Source organism: Grammomys surdaster, unplaced genomic scaffold (assembly GCF_004785775.1).
Source record: "Grammomys surdaster isolate TR1022 unplaced genomic scaffold, NIH_TR_1.0 125357, whole genome shotgun sequence".
Classification (NCBI taxonomy): domain Eukaryota; kingdom Metazoa; phylum Chordata; class Mammalia; order Rodentia; family Muridae; genus Grammomys; species Grammomys surdaster.
This window is the reverse complement of record NW_021620229.1, coordinates 659,420-675,222: the sequence shown is the minus strand read 5'-3', so window position 1 is coordinate 675,222 and position 15,803 is coordinate 659,420. Positions and strand designations below refer to the sequence as shown.

The 15,803-nt window shown below is 44.4% G+C and overlaps 1 protein-coding gene across 1 annotated transcript in view; it reads left to right on the top strand.

The window, feature by feature from the left end:
• The first annotated feature begins 519 nt into the window (after nucleotides 1-519).
• Atp8a2 (ATPase phospholipid transporting 8A2) overlaps nucleotides 520-15,803 on the top strand; it is a 429,785-nt gene continuing 414,501 nt past the window's right edge. Inside the window, exon 1 of the mRNA XM_028785873.1 lies at nucleotides 520-852. Within this exon, the coding sequence (XP_028641706.1) occupies nucleotides 752-852 (101 nt within the window). The 5' untranslated portion in view covers nucleotides 520-751. The remainder of the gene's footprint in view (nucleotides 853-15,803) is intronic.

The window sequence follows — 15,803 nt, the reverse complement described above, 5'->3', positions numbered from 1 at the left end:
TGACTAAACACTGTCAAAGAAGCCCAGAAAAACCAGGTCTCAAGTGCAAGGACGAGGCATGGCCTCGGCTAAGTGGAGGCCTTCTGGCTTTGCTGCTGACTCCCTTGGCCTCCTCTCCAGTCTCAGGCAGTCTAAAGAGGCCCTCCTGTCATCGCCCCCAGGCCAACTTGGCTAGAGCAGGTATCACAAGCTACGTGCACAGCCAGCTCCATCCCCACGTGCGCTCTGGGCCTCCGAGACGCCGGGGAGCGCTGGGGTCGGGCAGACGGGGTTGCCTTGGGTCTACCGGGCCTCCAGAAGGTCCAGGGCGGGGTGAGGTCTCTGGTAAATCCAGAGCTAGAGAAGCCGGGGAACCTTCTCCACGAATCCAGGTTAGGATGGGGCTTTGGAGGAGGGGCGGGGCTACACAAGTTCAAGGCGGGGCGGGGCCCAGGGGGTGGAGCCTATTCACAGGCGAGGTGTGGCATCTCGAGTCATAGAGGGGTGGGGCCTCGCAGGTTCAGGGCGGGGCTGAGTGGGGCGGGGCCTGCCGCTGCTGCGGCGGCTGTGGCTACAGTCTAGTCTCCAGGGGCAGCCTAGGTACATAGGCGGCCCCAGTCTCTCCAGAGCATCCTTCGCAGCTGGTCCCCGCCTGCAGCCCTCTCGCAGCCTCGGGCTTGGAGGCTGACTTCTTTGTGTTTTGTTTTCCCCGCGCCTCGTCTCTGTAGGACCCGTTCGTTCTTCTGCGGGCTACAAGAAGGCAGAGGATGAGATGTCCCGGGCCACGTCTGTTGGAGACCAGCTAGAGGCACCGGCCCGCATAATTTACCTCAACCAATCTCATCTCAACAAATTCTGCGACAACCGGATCAGGTAGGAGAACAGGCAGCCGGGTGAAGCTCAATGCTCACATCCACGGGATGACTTTTCCATCACCCGGCTGGCCCTCAATTCACTTGCTTCCCCCAGCACTTTGCATCTCTGTCTCCTGCACCCACCTTGAGCCCAAAGGTCCACACCCAGCGCCCAGTGGCCATGTGAGAACACAGCTGCTGTCTTTTCTTTTGCTGTCTTCTCTGTGCCCAGCCTATCTGTGGGCCTTGCGGAAGTTATTCTAATGCCACTGATAAAAGTGAAGGTGTCCTCTCACCCCTGACTGCCTTCCAAGAATCTCTATAGACTCAGTGAAACCTCATTGATGGTTCTCTTTGTCATAGCGCTCTTGAGTAGTTTGCAGGACATCTGTGGGGAAGTGCTTTATAAGGGAAATCCCACAGGCTACAAGGACTTGCATTCATTCCCTAGTGACCCACTGCATTTACTAAGGGTCTTATTTGCTAGGAAATCTTGCCCAGAGTCAGCAGAAAAATGAATGGAAGGTAGCATTTTAGTGTCTGCTTTCTGCCTGCTGGCCACTGTGTTAGATGCCTTAGCAGTGTATCTCCAGTGTCTTATGGAGCAAGTCATTACCTCCAGATCAGGAAACTGGAGTGGAGAGATGGGAAATATACTATGCTCATATATTAATAGCTATGAAATGGGAAAGCTAGAAATCAAACCCACTCATCTGACCAGCAAGCAAATTCTTGCTACTGTGCAAAGCCTGTTTCTTAGCTCAGTGTTAGCACACTTAGAAACACCATTAAACTTTTGAGCTTTAACCAGCTTCATGTCTGTGAGCAATTTCTGAGGATAGTTTAGTGAGCTGATTAGAACATCCTACTCAGGTCTGGATTGCCACAGAGGTTTGTTTTTGTTTTTGTTTTTTTTTTTTTGCTTTGGCTAAAATTTCGTGGTTAGATATTTAACTATTACAGTACCTTGGTAATACCACACTGGCAGCAAGGTCTGGGTTTTGGTCATTTCTATAGCTTGATAGGATTTGGAAAGAAAAATAATTTATATATGTGGAGAGGATACCTTCATTTTATTAAGAGTGTTAATTTTGTGTGGCTTTATTTTGTATTTCAAGAATGACCTTTGAATACATCTTAAATTTAAAAAGTAAATATTAGGATATCTGAGTCTTCATTTCTAAATAAATAGGTTTGTTTTGAGATGTGGGACATTACAAACAGAACATTATAGTTTAACAAACTAGCACGACTAATTAAAAAAGAGACAGATAGTAAAATCTGGAAAAACCTTGGAGAAATTGAAGCCTCATGCATTTGGCCAATAGGAATGAAATATGGGGCTGCTGCTTTGGAAAGCAGCTTGGCTTGGCTCTAAAAGGATCAAGGCAAAGTTACCATAGGACCCGGTAATTCCAAAGCTGTGTATACATAGCCAGCACACATGAAAACAGAGGTCCTCACAAACACAAGTATACAGATGTTCATAGCAGTATACTTCATGGTGCAAAACATGCACATACTCAGGGATTCATTCAGATGACTCTATAAAGTGTGGAAGAGCCACACAGTGGAATATTATCTAGCTATAAAATGTTACATTGTAGATGAACCCTCAAAGTATTCAATGAAAGAGCAAGTTGTGAAAAGGATCACTTTGTATGAACTGATTTATGTGACATGTGTAAAAGAGAGGTGTTTCTTATCCATTAGTGTTTCTTGGGGCTGGAGAAGGAAGGTGGAGGTGTGGGAGATAGTGACTGCCTAGATTGGAATGATGTCTGTGTTACTCTGAATGCATGAAACACCGTCTGGAGCCCAGCATTGGCCATATAGTTCTATGTCTCCTCACCTTTCATATTTCTATTGAATTCCTTGAAAAAATGCTAAGGCCACTTTTTAAGAAGTTAAATATTATGTAAGGAGATAGAGTTGGAAGATCATTGTCTTTTTTTATAAACTTCAGTGCTTTTTAAAAGTTATTTTGCTTAGTTCTACCAATTTTGGTATCTCTGTGAAGGCTTGAAATGGTGACAATAAAATAGGAACCCCACTCCACCCCTGGTTTGCAGAGGAAGCACACAGGAAGCACACAGCAAGGGTCATCTGGGAAGAGGGAACCTCAGTTGAGAAAATGCCTCCATTAAATGGGTCTGGAGCCAAGTCTGGGCTGGGGGGGGGCATTTTCTTGATACATGATTAATGTAGGTGAGCCCGGTCCACTGTAGATAGTGGCATCTCTGGGCAGGTGGTCCTTGGGTGTATAAGAAGACAGCAGGTTGAGCCACAGAGAGCAAGCCAGTAAGCATCCTCCCCCACGGCCTCTGCTACAGTTCCTGCCCCCAGGTTCCTGCCTTGAGGTCCTGCCCTGCCTTCTCTTCATGATGGCCTCAACACTATAGGCTGAAGTAAATAAACCCTTTGCCTCCAAGTTGCTGCGTTTGTGTGCTTATCATAGCAATGGGGGAAAACTAGAACAGGAGGCAAACATTTAAGAGTAATGGGGCCTCAATACCTGTCTGCATCAGTGACAGTTTTATCCTGAGAGGGATTCCAGCTGTTTACCTGATAATAGAGTTTTATTTGTACATTTTTGGGGAGAAGGCTTTGGAATAGGTATGTGTATGTATATTGGATTGGCTAGAAATGAAGCAGGCTTATGACCAGGTGTATAGCTGTATGGATTCATTTACATCATACTAAGTATGAAAATGATAGTTTCTTTCTTACTTCATGGCTTATCCTGCACTGGATCTAGACTAAGAACTTTACCGTGTGGCCCTTGAGCTTCTGTAAGATCAGCTTGGAGGATGTGTTCCAATTCTGCTGAGTATTAATGGGAATCACTAATGGTTGTCAATGACTTGCAGTTCATTAGGAACTGATTGCAAAGCTTCTTGACATTAGAGTTTAGGGCTTTTACACAACACTGAGCCATGGGATTGGAGCACTTAGTAGTGCTGAAGTGAAGTTTATAAAACACTGATTTGTTTTTTAAGCTAAGCTATTCAAAGGAATATTTTTATAAAAGGAAATTGCTAAAGAACTTTTTTCTTAATATGATTTTCCATGTGAAAAGGGTATTTTTCTCATAGTCAGAAACCTGGGTGTCCTCAGATTGCTCCTCTCCCTCTGGTGCTGGGGACAGAACCTGCCTTACACACTCTAAGCACATGCTACACTCCTGGGTGCATTGCTTCTAAATTAAGCTCTTTGGAAAGAAAGGACCTCAGGGGACAGGTAAGGATCCTAACGGTCTACTGACAGGGGTGTCTTTTTGAAGCCTGTCTTCTCTAGCTCATATTTCTCCACTCTCCCCACTTTCTGGCCGGGACTCTTCGTAGCCCTGACAATTACTCTGTACTTGCTTTTGCAGGCACTTGGTGTTTGACTTAAAGACATGGACATGGCTTGGGAGTTTGACAGTGAGGAAAGGGACAGTGTTGAGCATCTGGGGAAGTATGTCAAAGATGATGTGCTGTACGACAGCAGGGAAAGGACGTGACTCAAGGAAGAGGCTTGACCTGGGGAATGGCTTGGAGAGTGAGCAGTCATTTTTGCTTGGCCCTGCATGTACAGAATGCTCTACCTGGGAATTCTAAATTCTGGGCAGTCAGAATTTAGTTCTGAGTGCTGTGACATGTTTGTGCAAGTCTCTCCAAACCCTGGTTTTGGACCTAACACTGAGTAACCTGCTGTATGCACTGTGCTCGCTGACATTTCCACTGGGAAGCCAGTGAATTAGCATCATCACCATGGTGATCAGTTTTAAAGCAGCATCTTTCTCCTAGGCACTGGTTCTTGCCTAAGAGGACCATCATCTTCTTCATTGTTTAGAAATTAATAGTAAAACTTGGCATTTTGGTGTATGCCTTTAACCCCAGATCTTGGGAGGTAGAAGCAGGCAGATCTCTGTGAGTTCCGCACCAGCCCTGATCTTTGTAGTGAGGAAAAAAAAAACTCAAAAATCTGAAACTTTCTGAGAATCAACATGTGAGAAGTGGAAAATTCCACATGTAACCTCATGTGGTGGGTCAGCATCAAAACACAGGCACAGCAAAAACATCTAGGAAAGTTACTGTCAGGCTAATGCCTGTGATACATATGAAACACAAATGGTTTCTGTGTTTGGACTCAGTGTTTGGACTCAGTGTTTGGACGGTCTAACTGTGTCTATGTGGATAGTCCCAAATCGAAGAGAGACAGACAGGACAAAAAGCAATCGAGCAAGCAAGATCAGAAGCAGTTCTTGTCTCAGTCATTTTGGTAAGGGATGTTTAACGTGTGTCCTGGGACCCAAATGTCCCAGAAAGAACAGGGATGGAGAGAACAGTGCTCTTGAGTAGTCCACTTGCTTGTGTGCCGTGCTGCTGATGTGAGCATGCTGGTGGTGCTGGAGCCAATGGTGTTGGGTACTGTGAAGATGAAGAATTTTCTAAAAACTTTAAAGCTGCAGCATTTAGCCAGAATCTGGTTTCTGTTAAGCATGCTTATTATTTAGCAAAGAAGTACCATTGCAATCTTAACACGTTTTTGTTGATTGTTTAAAGGAGTTAGGAATGCAGATTCTTGTAGAGTTTGCCAAGTGGGCACAGAGGGTCCATCTTTGGCATGGAATAGACCTGGCATGGTGGTGCACGTCTGTATTCTCAGCACCCAGGTGGTGGGGATAGAAGGATTGGAAGTTCATGGCCATCATCAGCTACGGAACAGATAGAGGCCAGTTTGGGATACACAAGGCAACAAGGTATCTCGAACAAAAATAACCAGGGGATAGGAATGTGATTCACGTAGTACAGTGCTCGCTGAGTGACAGTGAGGACCTGAGATGAGGTCCATAGCACTCACATAAAAAGTCAGGCATGTGAGGATGGAAGGATGGCTCAGTGGTTAAGAGCAGAGAACCTGAGTTCTGTTTTTAGCACCCACGACATGGGACATGCAACTGCCAATACTCATATATACATACCTATGTGCATACGTAGATCATATCTTTCTAAAAGCCAAGCGTTCTCATATGTAATCATAATTCCAGCAGTGGAGAGGTAGAGACAAGAGGGCTTGCTGGCCTGTTAGTCTAGCTAATGAGTGAACTCCAGGTTCCCTGAGAGGCCATGTCACAAAAAGTAGTAGTTGAGGTTGGCATCTGATATCAACCTCTGGCCTCCACATGCCTCATGCACACACATCACAAGCATGCACTTACACACATGCACGAATGCACACATGCATGTGCACAATCGCACACACACGTAGGCTTATGACTGCATGAGTGTGTGCAACTAAATGAATCAATTAATAAGCCAAAAAATTTCAACTCCTGAATACAGGGATAGCTGTATTTGTCAAGTTTGTTAACGATAAAATACTCATCAGATTTGTTGCTCATACTGAGTGCATCTACCCAGCTACCTTCAAGCAGCCTGGAGATCTCATCTCTGTTTTTGCTATTTTTACCAGAGAGTCAGAACTCTTGGTTAATCTCCAAAGCAGACACTGTTTCCTAGATAGGAACATCAGAATAGATCAGGAATACTTATTTCATATGCACTAGCAGCAAATAGCTCGACAGAAAAGTCTGGCAATTAAAGCGCCACCTGATTTATACACATGGCAGGATTTTGAGGCATTGTACATCAGAAATATTGAAATTGAAGAGTCATTGGCATTGTGTATTTCAGGTAACCACTGTGCCTAAGCTGTCTTGAGCTATTTATATTTTTAGAAACAGAAAAAAAAATGTCAGCCTTGGGCTAGTTAAGTATTTGATGTTTCTAAGGAAACAGAAAATGTCTGGGAGAATAGACTTTGGTGGCAATATTTCTTTATCAAATTGACCCTTGTGTGGGTGCATAATGGAACCAAAGAAACCTCTGTACTGCTTCCACTCGGGTAGGCAAAAACATTTTGTTTGAGAATCTGGATTGATGACCTATTTCTGTGTATTCCTCTTTCTACACCCCTTTTCTCCCCTACCCTTCCCTCCCCTTCCCCCTCTCTCCCCTCCCCTTTCCCCTTCCTTCCCCTCCCCTTTCCCCTCCCCTTTTCTTTTCTCCCCTCCCTTCCCCTTTCCTTCCTTCTCTCCCCTTTCCTTCTCTCCACTTTCCTTTACTCCCCTTTCCTTCCTTTACCTTTTCTTTCCTCTTTTAAAATTTGAGACATGGTCTCACTCTATAGCCCTGAGCTCAATCTTGGCCTTGAGCCTCGGCTATCCAGAAACTTGACCTCTTCCCAAATTCTATGAACTTACTTTTCTGCAGATTTAAAAGTATTTCTTATTCTTACTGAATTAATCAAGGATGCATTAATGAGAAAGAAGTTAAATTTGATCAGGGTTTGAGGAAACTAAGGAGAGATGGGGACTGAGTGACACATAATCCAAGAGGAGAAGGTACCTGGTGAGCCCCGAGAAGAACCCATCGCATGAGCATTGTGCCAGGGTGATATGCTTCCTTGGATCATGTGCTGTGGTGGGGGCTGTTACCAAAGTTTTCAGGCTAACAGCCTGGGCTCTAGCAGCCCCAATAAGCAAGGCTTGCCCCCCTGTCTTAGTACATCAATGTAAGAAGTTAGTAGACATGAAAGGTTTATTCAGTGTGGCCATATTAGGTAGAGTAACATATAAAGGGCTCCAGTGACCACCGAGTCCATTTTTAGGGTGCAGAGAAGATGTAGGGTTTAACCAAGCCGGAAGTATGCATGATTAATTAGGCCTAATCAAAGTGTGGTCTCATGACCGTTCTTCATCTCTCATGTCCTGGCTTTGTCCCTGGTCTATCCTGTTGGCTCAGAAGTGTGTGAAATCTTTTCTTGGGAGTCAAGTTCCTTCTCTGGCTGGCACAAAGGCTTCAGCCTTTCCCTTACTTAGCACAGGATTCCTGGGGAAATTCTCCTCCTTCAGTTTCATTGTTTCAGCAGTTAGAAAGCCAAAGAGAACACTAGAGTCTGTCTCTCCAGACTGTTTCTCTCCTGACGAATGCTTATAGGATAGTGACACTACAGGAGAACTGAGTGGAAAGGTAGATAGCTATTCTGTTGGATCCTTTTCAGGTTTCCACAAGTCTATAACTTTCTCAGAATTAAGGGGAAAAATCTAGGACAGTGGTTCTCAACCTGTGGATCGTGATCCCTTGGGGGAACAATGACCATTTCATGGGAATCACTTAAGACCATCAAGACAGAGACTTACATTGCAATTTATAACACTAGCAAAATTACACTTATGAAGTAGCAGTGAAAGTACTTTTGTGGTTGGGGGTCACCACAGCATGAAGAACTTTATTAAAGGGTCACAGCATTAGGAAGGCTGGGAACTACTGCTCTAGGGAATAAGAATGCAAAGCTCTCATTTCCTGCTGGACAGATTGGCAAATGTCTGGGTCTTTTGTTAGAACCTGGCCAGGTCTTGGGACTGGTGATGGTTCAGTGGTTAAGAGTGTACTGCTTTCCCAGATGACCTGAGTTTCATACCCAGTACCCATGTTGGGTAGCTGACAGCTACCTGTAACTCCAGCTTTAGGGGGATATGCCTTCTGGCCTCTGTGGGCATGTGCACTCCTTTGTATATATCCAAACTCATGTACGTATAGCTAAGAAATATAAAAAGGACAAAGGGAAGAAGGGGCAAAGTCTTCCCAGGCCACTGTGCCAGGTAGGTGGGCGAATACTTGCTCTCTGGTGTCCAAAAGTCTTCCCTATGCTCCCCGCTCACAGTTCACGCACAGGACACCTAGGCTGGGCATACAGAGGCTGAAGGAGGCTGCAGCACTTAAGCTCTGGCCAATTCTGTCTGTGCTCAGCATTCAGTCTTAGGACTTGGGTTTTCACTATCTGGAAAAGGGCTTGCCATGCCACCTGTGGCCACCCAGCACCCAGCAGATGCTCTCCTAGAAACAGAGCCAGCAGCTTTTTCCAGGGATAGTGCTTAGGGAGAACAAAGGGGGAGTCTGACCATTGTTGGGATGTTTTATAGCGAAAGTTCCTGCAAACCATGAGGTCAGGGTAGACTCAAATGCTGACCCACTCTTTTCTCTCGAGTGAGAGCTGGCTCTCTGTAACTTAAATGGGAGTTCATCAGCTAGTTGTTTTGTTGTATATAAGAAGTGAGGGAATGATTTGAGGTTGACTTTAGGACACTGTTAGCCATGCAGGTGGATCTTCAGGACTTGTTGTGTGTACCATCACTTTAATGGCTCTGGAGAGCCATTGTCAGTTGGCTGGTTCCAGCCTTCAGGCATTTGTGAGCAAAGTCCTACATCTGTTCTTCTTTTCTTTCTAAGGTGCTGATTTTAGTATATGAAATGCATCAACAATAGACAGATTTTTAGGGAGTGTAAAACCATTACAAAGCCACCTGCAGAAACTTGAGAACTATGCACAGAGGACAAGCCTCAAAGGAGGTTCACAAAGGGCCAGACATTACTGTAACTTTAATTTTTTTAAACGTCTATTTTTAATGATGGGTTTTAAATGATTTAGCCTCCCATTTAGTCCACCACCCACCAGAGGTAGTTGGAAAGAAAGGATATAGGGGAAGTGAACCTGTTTAGAAAGGTTCTTTGGGCTAACTCCCGTGTGTGTTGTCTGGAAATCAGCAGTTCTATTCACAGGTTAGAAGTTCACAAACACTTTACAAATACACCAACAGTCTAGTTCTGTAGATACAAGATCGTAAACGCAAATCAGCAACAGTGGCACTACTTAACAGAGACAGCCAGGCCTCGGCCTCAACATGAATCAACAGGAGGGACCCAGAGGGACACCAAGAGAAGTTCTCGGCTGTGCCTCTCTCAACAAAGTGAAGATCAACAAAGACATGAGAACAACAAACGTTATACAGCTAACTCTGTAAGCAAATCTAACTCAGCCCCTGTCACTAGCCATCCAGTCCTTTTTATAGGCCCTCTAAACATCACGTGTCCTCCACAGGCCTTGTCCCAGCATGTGTGTCTGACACAGCTGACATCACTCTGCCAATCAGCCAGAATCCGACACGCCACAAGTTTTTTGGTGCATTTCTCTCTATGAAGTCCTGACAAATGGGGCTCAGCTATGTAATAATAAGGTGGACCAATACATGTGTATTAGCAAAAAATCCTTCATCACGTGTCCTTTTACGTGTTTGCTTTAATAGAACATCTTTTCTCCCATGTTTGTTTCAACCAAACATTCCTTTACAAGTCTGCCTTAGCCTTTCACCTGTGTCCACTTCAGCTAAATGTTCATTCTTTCACATGTTTGCCCCAGCAAAACACCATACAACCAACTTTCCAAAGAGCCCTTAAGTTTTCACTTCATATTATAAAGCTAAACGAAGGGACAGGGACTTGCTCTTTGGAGGGGTGTGAGGTTGTGGGAAGCTAATCTGTGGGAAGATCTGTCTTGTGATACAGATGAGCTTCTTCTAGGTAACAGCCATCCAGGGTCATCTGCCTTTTCTGGTGTCAGAGTCAGATCTTCCTGTGAAATCTTTTCAACTCAGTAAAGGGGTATTGAATGAGAAAGCCCATTTGGACCTCCTGCACTTCACTAATGTAATACGTTTGTCAGAGGACAGCCCCTGAGTCAATGCTATCTGTAGCTTTTCAGACTAGCCATCTTGAAAGCAAGCTAGTTTGAGCTGTTGTTTTTGGGATGCTATAGTGTAGGACACATATTGTCACATAAGTTCTCTGTAGCAGTGGTCTCCAAACTTGTCAGCACTATGTTTGCATATCTGTAGACTGGTCTATTGCCATGTCTCAGGACTTGACATGCATTTGTTAGGATTCTCAGTCAAGCACTGTGACTGTATAATAACTACATGTACTTAGTTATTTTGAATGTTTTTGACCACCTTACCAGACTTAGTTAAGCTTTCCTTTTGTTCCACCTAGAAAAAGGCCCTGAAGACCTTTGCTTTGGGGCAGGCCCATCTGTGCTGGCTTTTATTCCCTGACAGCTTTGCAACATTCTCAAATTTTTGATGCCATTTCTTTGCATAATGCTTCTTTTTGGAAGGGTCTGTGTCCTTGGAATTAGATAAAATAATTCATAAATCCATCTAGGTTGGAGACACAAACAGGAGCATAGAGTCATAAGCAGAGAGACAGATGGAGGGCTGGGCACCTCTGCCCCCCTGTGGTTTTCAGCCCAGGCTGCTGGAGCCAAGTGCCAGTCATTGGGCCTGGTGGCTTAGACAACAGGACTTTGCTTCCTCCCAGCTGATACAGCCAGAAGTCACACCCTCATAACTTCATTTAATCCATTTGTCTTCCAAAGGCCCCACCTGCAAATAGCACCACATATAGGGCTTCAGATGTTTAGGGATATAATTCTCTCCTCTCCTACTCTCCACTGGAAGGCTTTCTGTAATACTTCCCCTCCAGTTACATCATATAGGACCAAGCATGGAGAGCAAGCGACTTCAGTGTTAAGTATCCCACAACTACTACCGAGGGCTATTTCGGGAGGTACCTATTTGTATAAGCCCTTGGGCTAAGTCCCTTCAAGGCCTTACTGTAGAGCCCTGTGCTGTAGTTCAAATGGGGGGCTGCTCCCCTTCCCTGGAAAAGACCCAGGTGTAGATTTTGTTTCAGACCATAGCAACCCCAAGCCTGATGGTACAGGGATATGAGGCACAGTGGAGTGTAACAGCCAACACGTTTCTTTCCAGATAGGGTCTGGCCTTAGACAGTAAAGCTTTTTCAAGGGGTCTTCCCAAGATTCCCTAGGCTCCCTGAGGATGCACAGAGTGGTGCTTTGAGTGGATGTATAGACATATATGCTTCTAGGTTGGAATTTCAGTGATGGAAAAGCACTGACTGTTCCTCTTGCTTCTGTGGTTTGTTCGCTTGGAGCTGTTTTGAACTATGTATTGGGAGCAGGGTGCGTGACCTCACAGTAGTGGAAATCCTCAGGGTTAGGTAGACCTACTGGGGTGATCATAGGCACATGGGGCCACCTCTGACAGTGTGCCATGAGGGAGAGTAGCAGTCCTATGCTGGGATGCACCCACTCTACGGGAGAGACCTCCAGCATTCTCCATCTGTAGAGCAGGAATCCTCTTGCCTCTGTAAGAGCTAGTCAGACTACAGCTCACCGCAGCTGCAGGTGTTGGCCGCTTGCCTACAGAGGTGATTACCACTACTGTTCCACTTGGGCCTTCATGTCACTCACTGTCTAATTCTTTGATAATCCCATAAATTGAGGATCTGGAGAAACACAAGTGGATTAGATTATTACTCTGTACTAGGGCTGTATGTTGTCTAGGGAATAACTGTGTGGGCTAAGAATACCTTGGTAGATATAGGGCATTGGGGGCTTCTTTCTGTGTGTATATTTAATATTTTACCTATATAATATCTAAATATACTCAGTTGCATCTTTAATATGCAAATGCACATGTAATTAAAATATATATGTATTCAATATATATTTCAGGCTGTAAGTGCTTATATATGTCAGGCTACATTGAGAGCATAAGGCAGGTGGAGAGAGAGAGAGAGAGAGAGAGAGAGAGAGAGAGAGAGAGAGAGAGAGAAATTCTGTGTGAGTGCATGAATTGTTAAATCAAGAAATTGATTCTTCCTTTTGGTGTGCTGGAAGAACATAGTTATTTGAGGTTATAGTAAGTACGCTGTCACCTCTTCCTGCAACGGAACACCCAGCGTGATTCTTCACTGTAGACTAGCTTAAGCTTAGTCCAAGTAGATAAGTGGAGTCCTACTGACTGGTGAGAAAGTATCTTAGTCTCAGTCTCCCTGGTACCAGATATTGAACGCAGGGCCTGATGGGGACTAGGCCTGTGCTCTGTCGCTGACCCTTAGACCTTTGGTTTTAGAATAATGTCTCACTAAATGCCCATGCTGACCTCAAATTACTGATCCTCCTGCCTTAGCCTCCCCAGTAGCTAGGATTCAGGTACGTGCCACCCAGCTTGCCTCTTGCTCTGTCTCCTTTATTTCTGCTTTTCTTAGTTGGACCATCCATTTTACGGTAATATGAACTTTGCTTGATATTCCAAAGGAACTCAGAAATGTGCATAGTATTTAATCTGAAAAAATTTTAAATGTTATTTTATGTATATAAATGTTTTGTCTTTGTGTGGGTTTGGGTACCATGTGCCTGCCTCATGCCCTCAAAGTACAGAAGAAAGTGTTAGACCCCTTGGAACTGGAGCTACAGATGGTTATGAGCCACCGTGGGGGCTGGGACTTAAAAACTCTTAACCACTGAGCATCTCTCTCCAGACTAATCGGAATTCTCAATAGAAGATTCCATTATATTAAGGCATACTCTTTAAATGATCTGATTAAGTATTACACTTCTATTTTTATTCCAGTAAGCAGTGGTAGATTTGAAAGTATTGCTGTCTGGAATGTGGAATTCATTTTTAAGCTCTTGTCTTTTGAGAATAGAGACTCTTTCTTTGACAATTGTGTCTGCTTCCTATCTGGTAGCACCATTACTCCCCGGCATCCATCTTTGTTAGAACTGCCTCAGATTAGTTTTTAACACTACCTTTAAATTAAGCGTCATTAGTGATTCTATGTCACCAGAGCAAATTAGATTATTTCATAGAATGAGGATGCCAGGGGGTGGTGGAAATGTTAGCTTCTCTCAGTTCCTCTGTTTTGCCTGTCAGCCGTCACACAGCTTCAACCCACACCCATCTCAGTAAAAATTTTGCTCATTATACACTACACGGCAGGACAACTAGCTTTTCTTCTCCTTTCTTAACCTTTCCTCCTTCTCTCCCTCCCCCTTCTTCTGGCATGCTCATGTAAAGGCTATAATACATATCATATATTACCCGATGTATAATCTATCTCACACAACACACACACACACATACATATATATATATATATATATATATATATATATATATATATATATAATGTAAAGGCTAAGTTGTGGCATGTGACTAGTTATATAATAGTCAGTCTGTCTGTCTCTCAGCAAAAGCTTTACCATTGGGCCTTCTCCACAGTTTGTGGGAGAAGGAATTTAGTCCTAAGCAGTATGGATAGGAGGAAGGGAATCCACAGCTCTTTTTTGTACAAAGGGCTTCATTTGACTTACCTCGAAGAATTTGTTAAGCCAAACATCGCAGATATTGTTAAGTCAGGGAACTCCAAATCAACTAATACCATGACAGAGGATTCTCCTTTTTGGTTTGTTATTACCCATTTCCCATTCTGTTGTATGAAGTGTGTGCATGGGTATGCACAGCCCACAACCTACGATGCTTCAATGCTTGTAACTCATGTGGTCCTCACAGGAGCACACAGGGAAACAAAGGCAGCGTTGTTTGACACACCTGAGCCTGGGACCGGCCATGTTTGTCATGGAGCTCCTGAGGCAAATGTCTTAGTGAGGGTTACTATTGCTGTGATGAAACACCATGACCATAACAAAAACATTCACTCCAGAATCATGTTTGAATTAATGTTCATAAACAGTCATGCATTTAATGGTGTTCTCAGTGTTTAGGACAATGATCATGGGACTATTTACTGAGATGGTAGTTTCAGTATTGTCCAGGAAGCAGATCTGTAGGTTCTTCTGTTGTGTCCTTGGGCAGGAGTGAGGTTTCCTATTTCACCAAGGTACCTGGTGGCTACTGACATTTATATTGAGCCTATATCAACAACACTGAGAGGTGACATCCTCTTAATGGGTTGCCCTTAAAGTTGTACACGGAAGCTGTAAAACAGCATTCTTATGTGCATGAACTTGGAGGAAACACTGACAAAGATGGAAGTCTCCTGTCACCTGTTGACTTCATGTGCCTCTAGTTCCTCTTTAGAGAAACATACGTTTTCTTTCTTCCCTTCTTTTTAACATTTTATTTATATATTCACTGTATATCCAGATCACTCCCTTCCCACCATAGTTCCTCCTGTCTTTCCTTCTCCTCTGAGAGGGTGTAAGTCCCCCTGAGTACTACCTCTCCCAGGCACATCAAGTCTTTGCAGGGCTAGTCTCATTCTCTTCCATTGAGGCCAGACAAGGCAGCCCAGCTAAAAGAGCATATTCCACAGGCAGGCAACAGCTTCAGGGACAGCTCCTATGCCAGTTGTTTGGGGCCCACATGAAGACAGAGCAATATATCTGCTACATATGTGTGTGTGTATGGTGGGGGTGGGGGGAGATTAGGGACAGCCATGTATTTGGTTGGTAGTTCAGTCTCTGAGAGCCCCCAAGGTTCCAGGTTAGTTGACTCTGTTGGTCTTCCTGTGGAGTTCCCATCTCCTTTGGGGCCTTCAATCCTTCCCCCAGCTCTTCCATAGGAGTCCCCAAGCTCCATCCACTGTTAGACTGTGGATGTCTGCATCCATCTGAATCAGCTGCTGGGTGGAGCCTCTCAGAGGACAGCCATTCTCCTGTCTTCAATATAACTATATCACTAACAGGTTTTTTTTTTTCTTAAACCTATAAACCAATTTAAGTAGTAGCCACTAAGTGCCTTGTAGGTTCCAATTTAGCCATTGTTTGCATTTAGATAGTATGTTTGAGAATAGCTCTCCCACCTTCTTGTTACATATCACTTGAGTTAAAAATACAAGGCTTTGCATTGTATTCGAGGAGATTAAAGGCAGTGTAGCAGCTGAGTGGAGTGGGTGTGGAGTAAGCGAGGTAGGGTTGGGGGAGCAGAACAGGCACGAGCACTTGCCTAGCATGTGTGGGGTCTGGCTTGGAGCCCCCAAACTGAAAAAAATATCAGCTGATCACAGGAGATGTCTTGGCTCTAGCAGGGTCATCAGTTTCACGAGTCTTGTTTTCTTGTGTGTCTTGTGTGTCAGAAGGGGGTGAGCTCCCTTCAAGGTGTGTCTGGAAGCTGAGATTCCAAGCATGCAACGTCTAGAACATAATGTATCTCACACATTACATTTCCTACCTCGTTTACCATGAGTAGGCTTACTGCTCCTCTCTTTCCCTCTCTCTCTCTCTCTCTCTCTCTCTCTCTCTCTCTCTCTCTCTCTC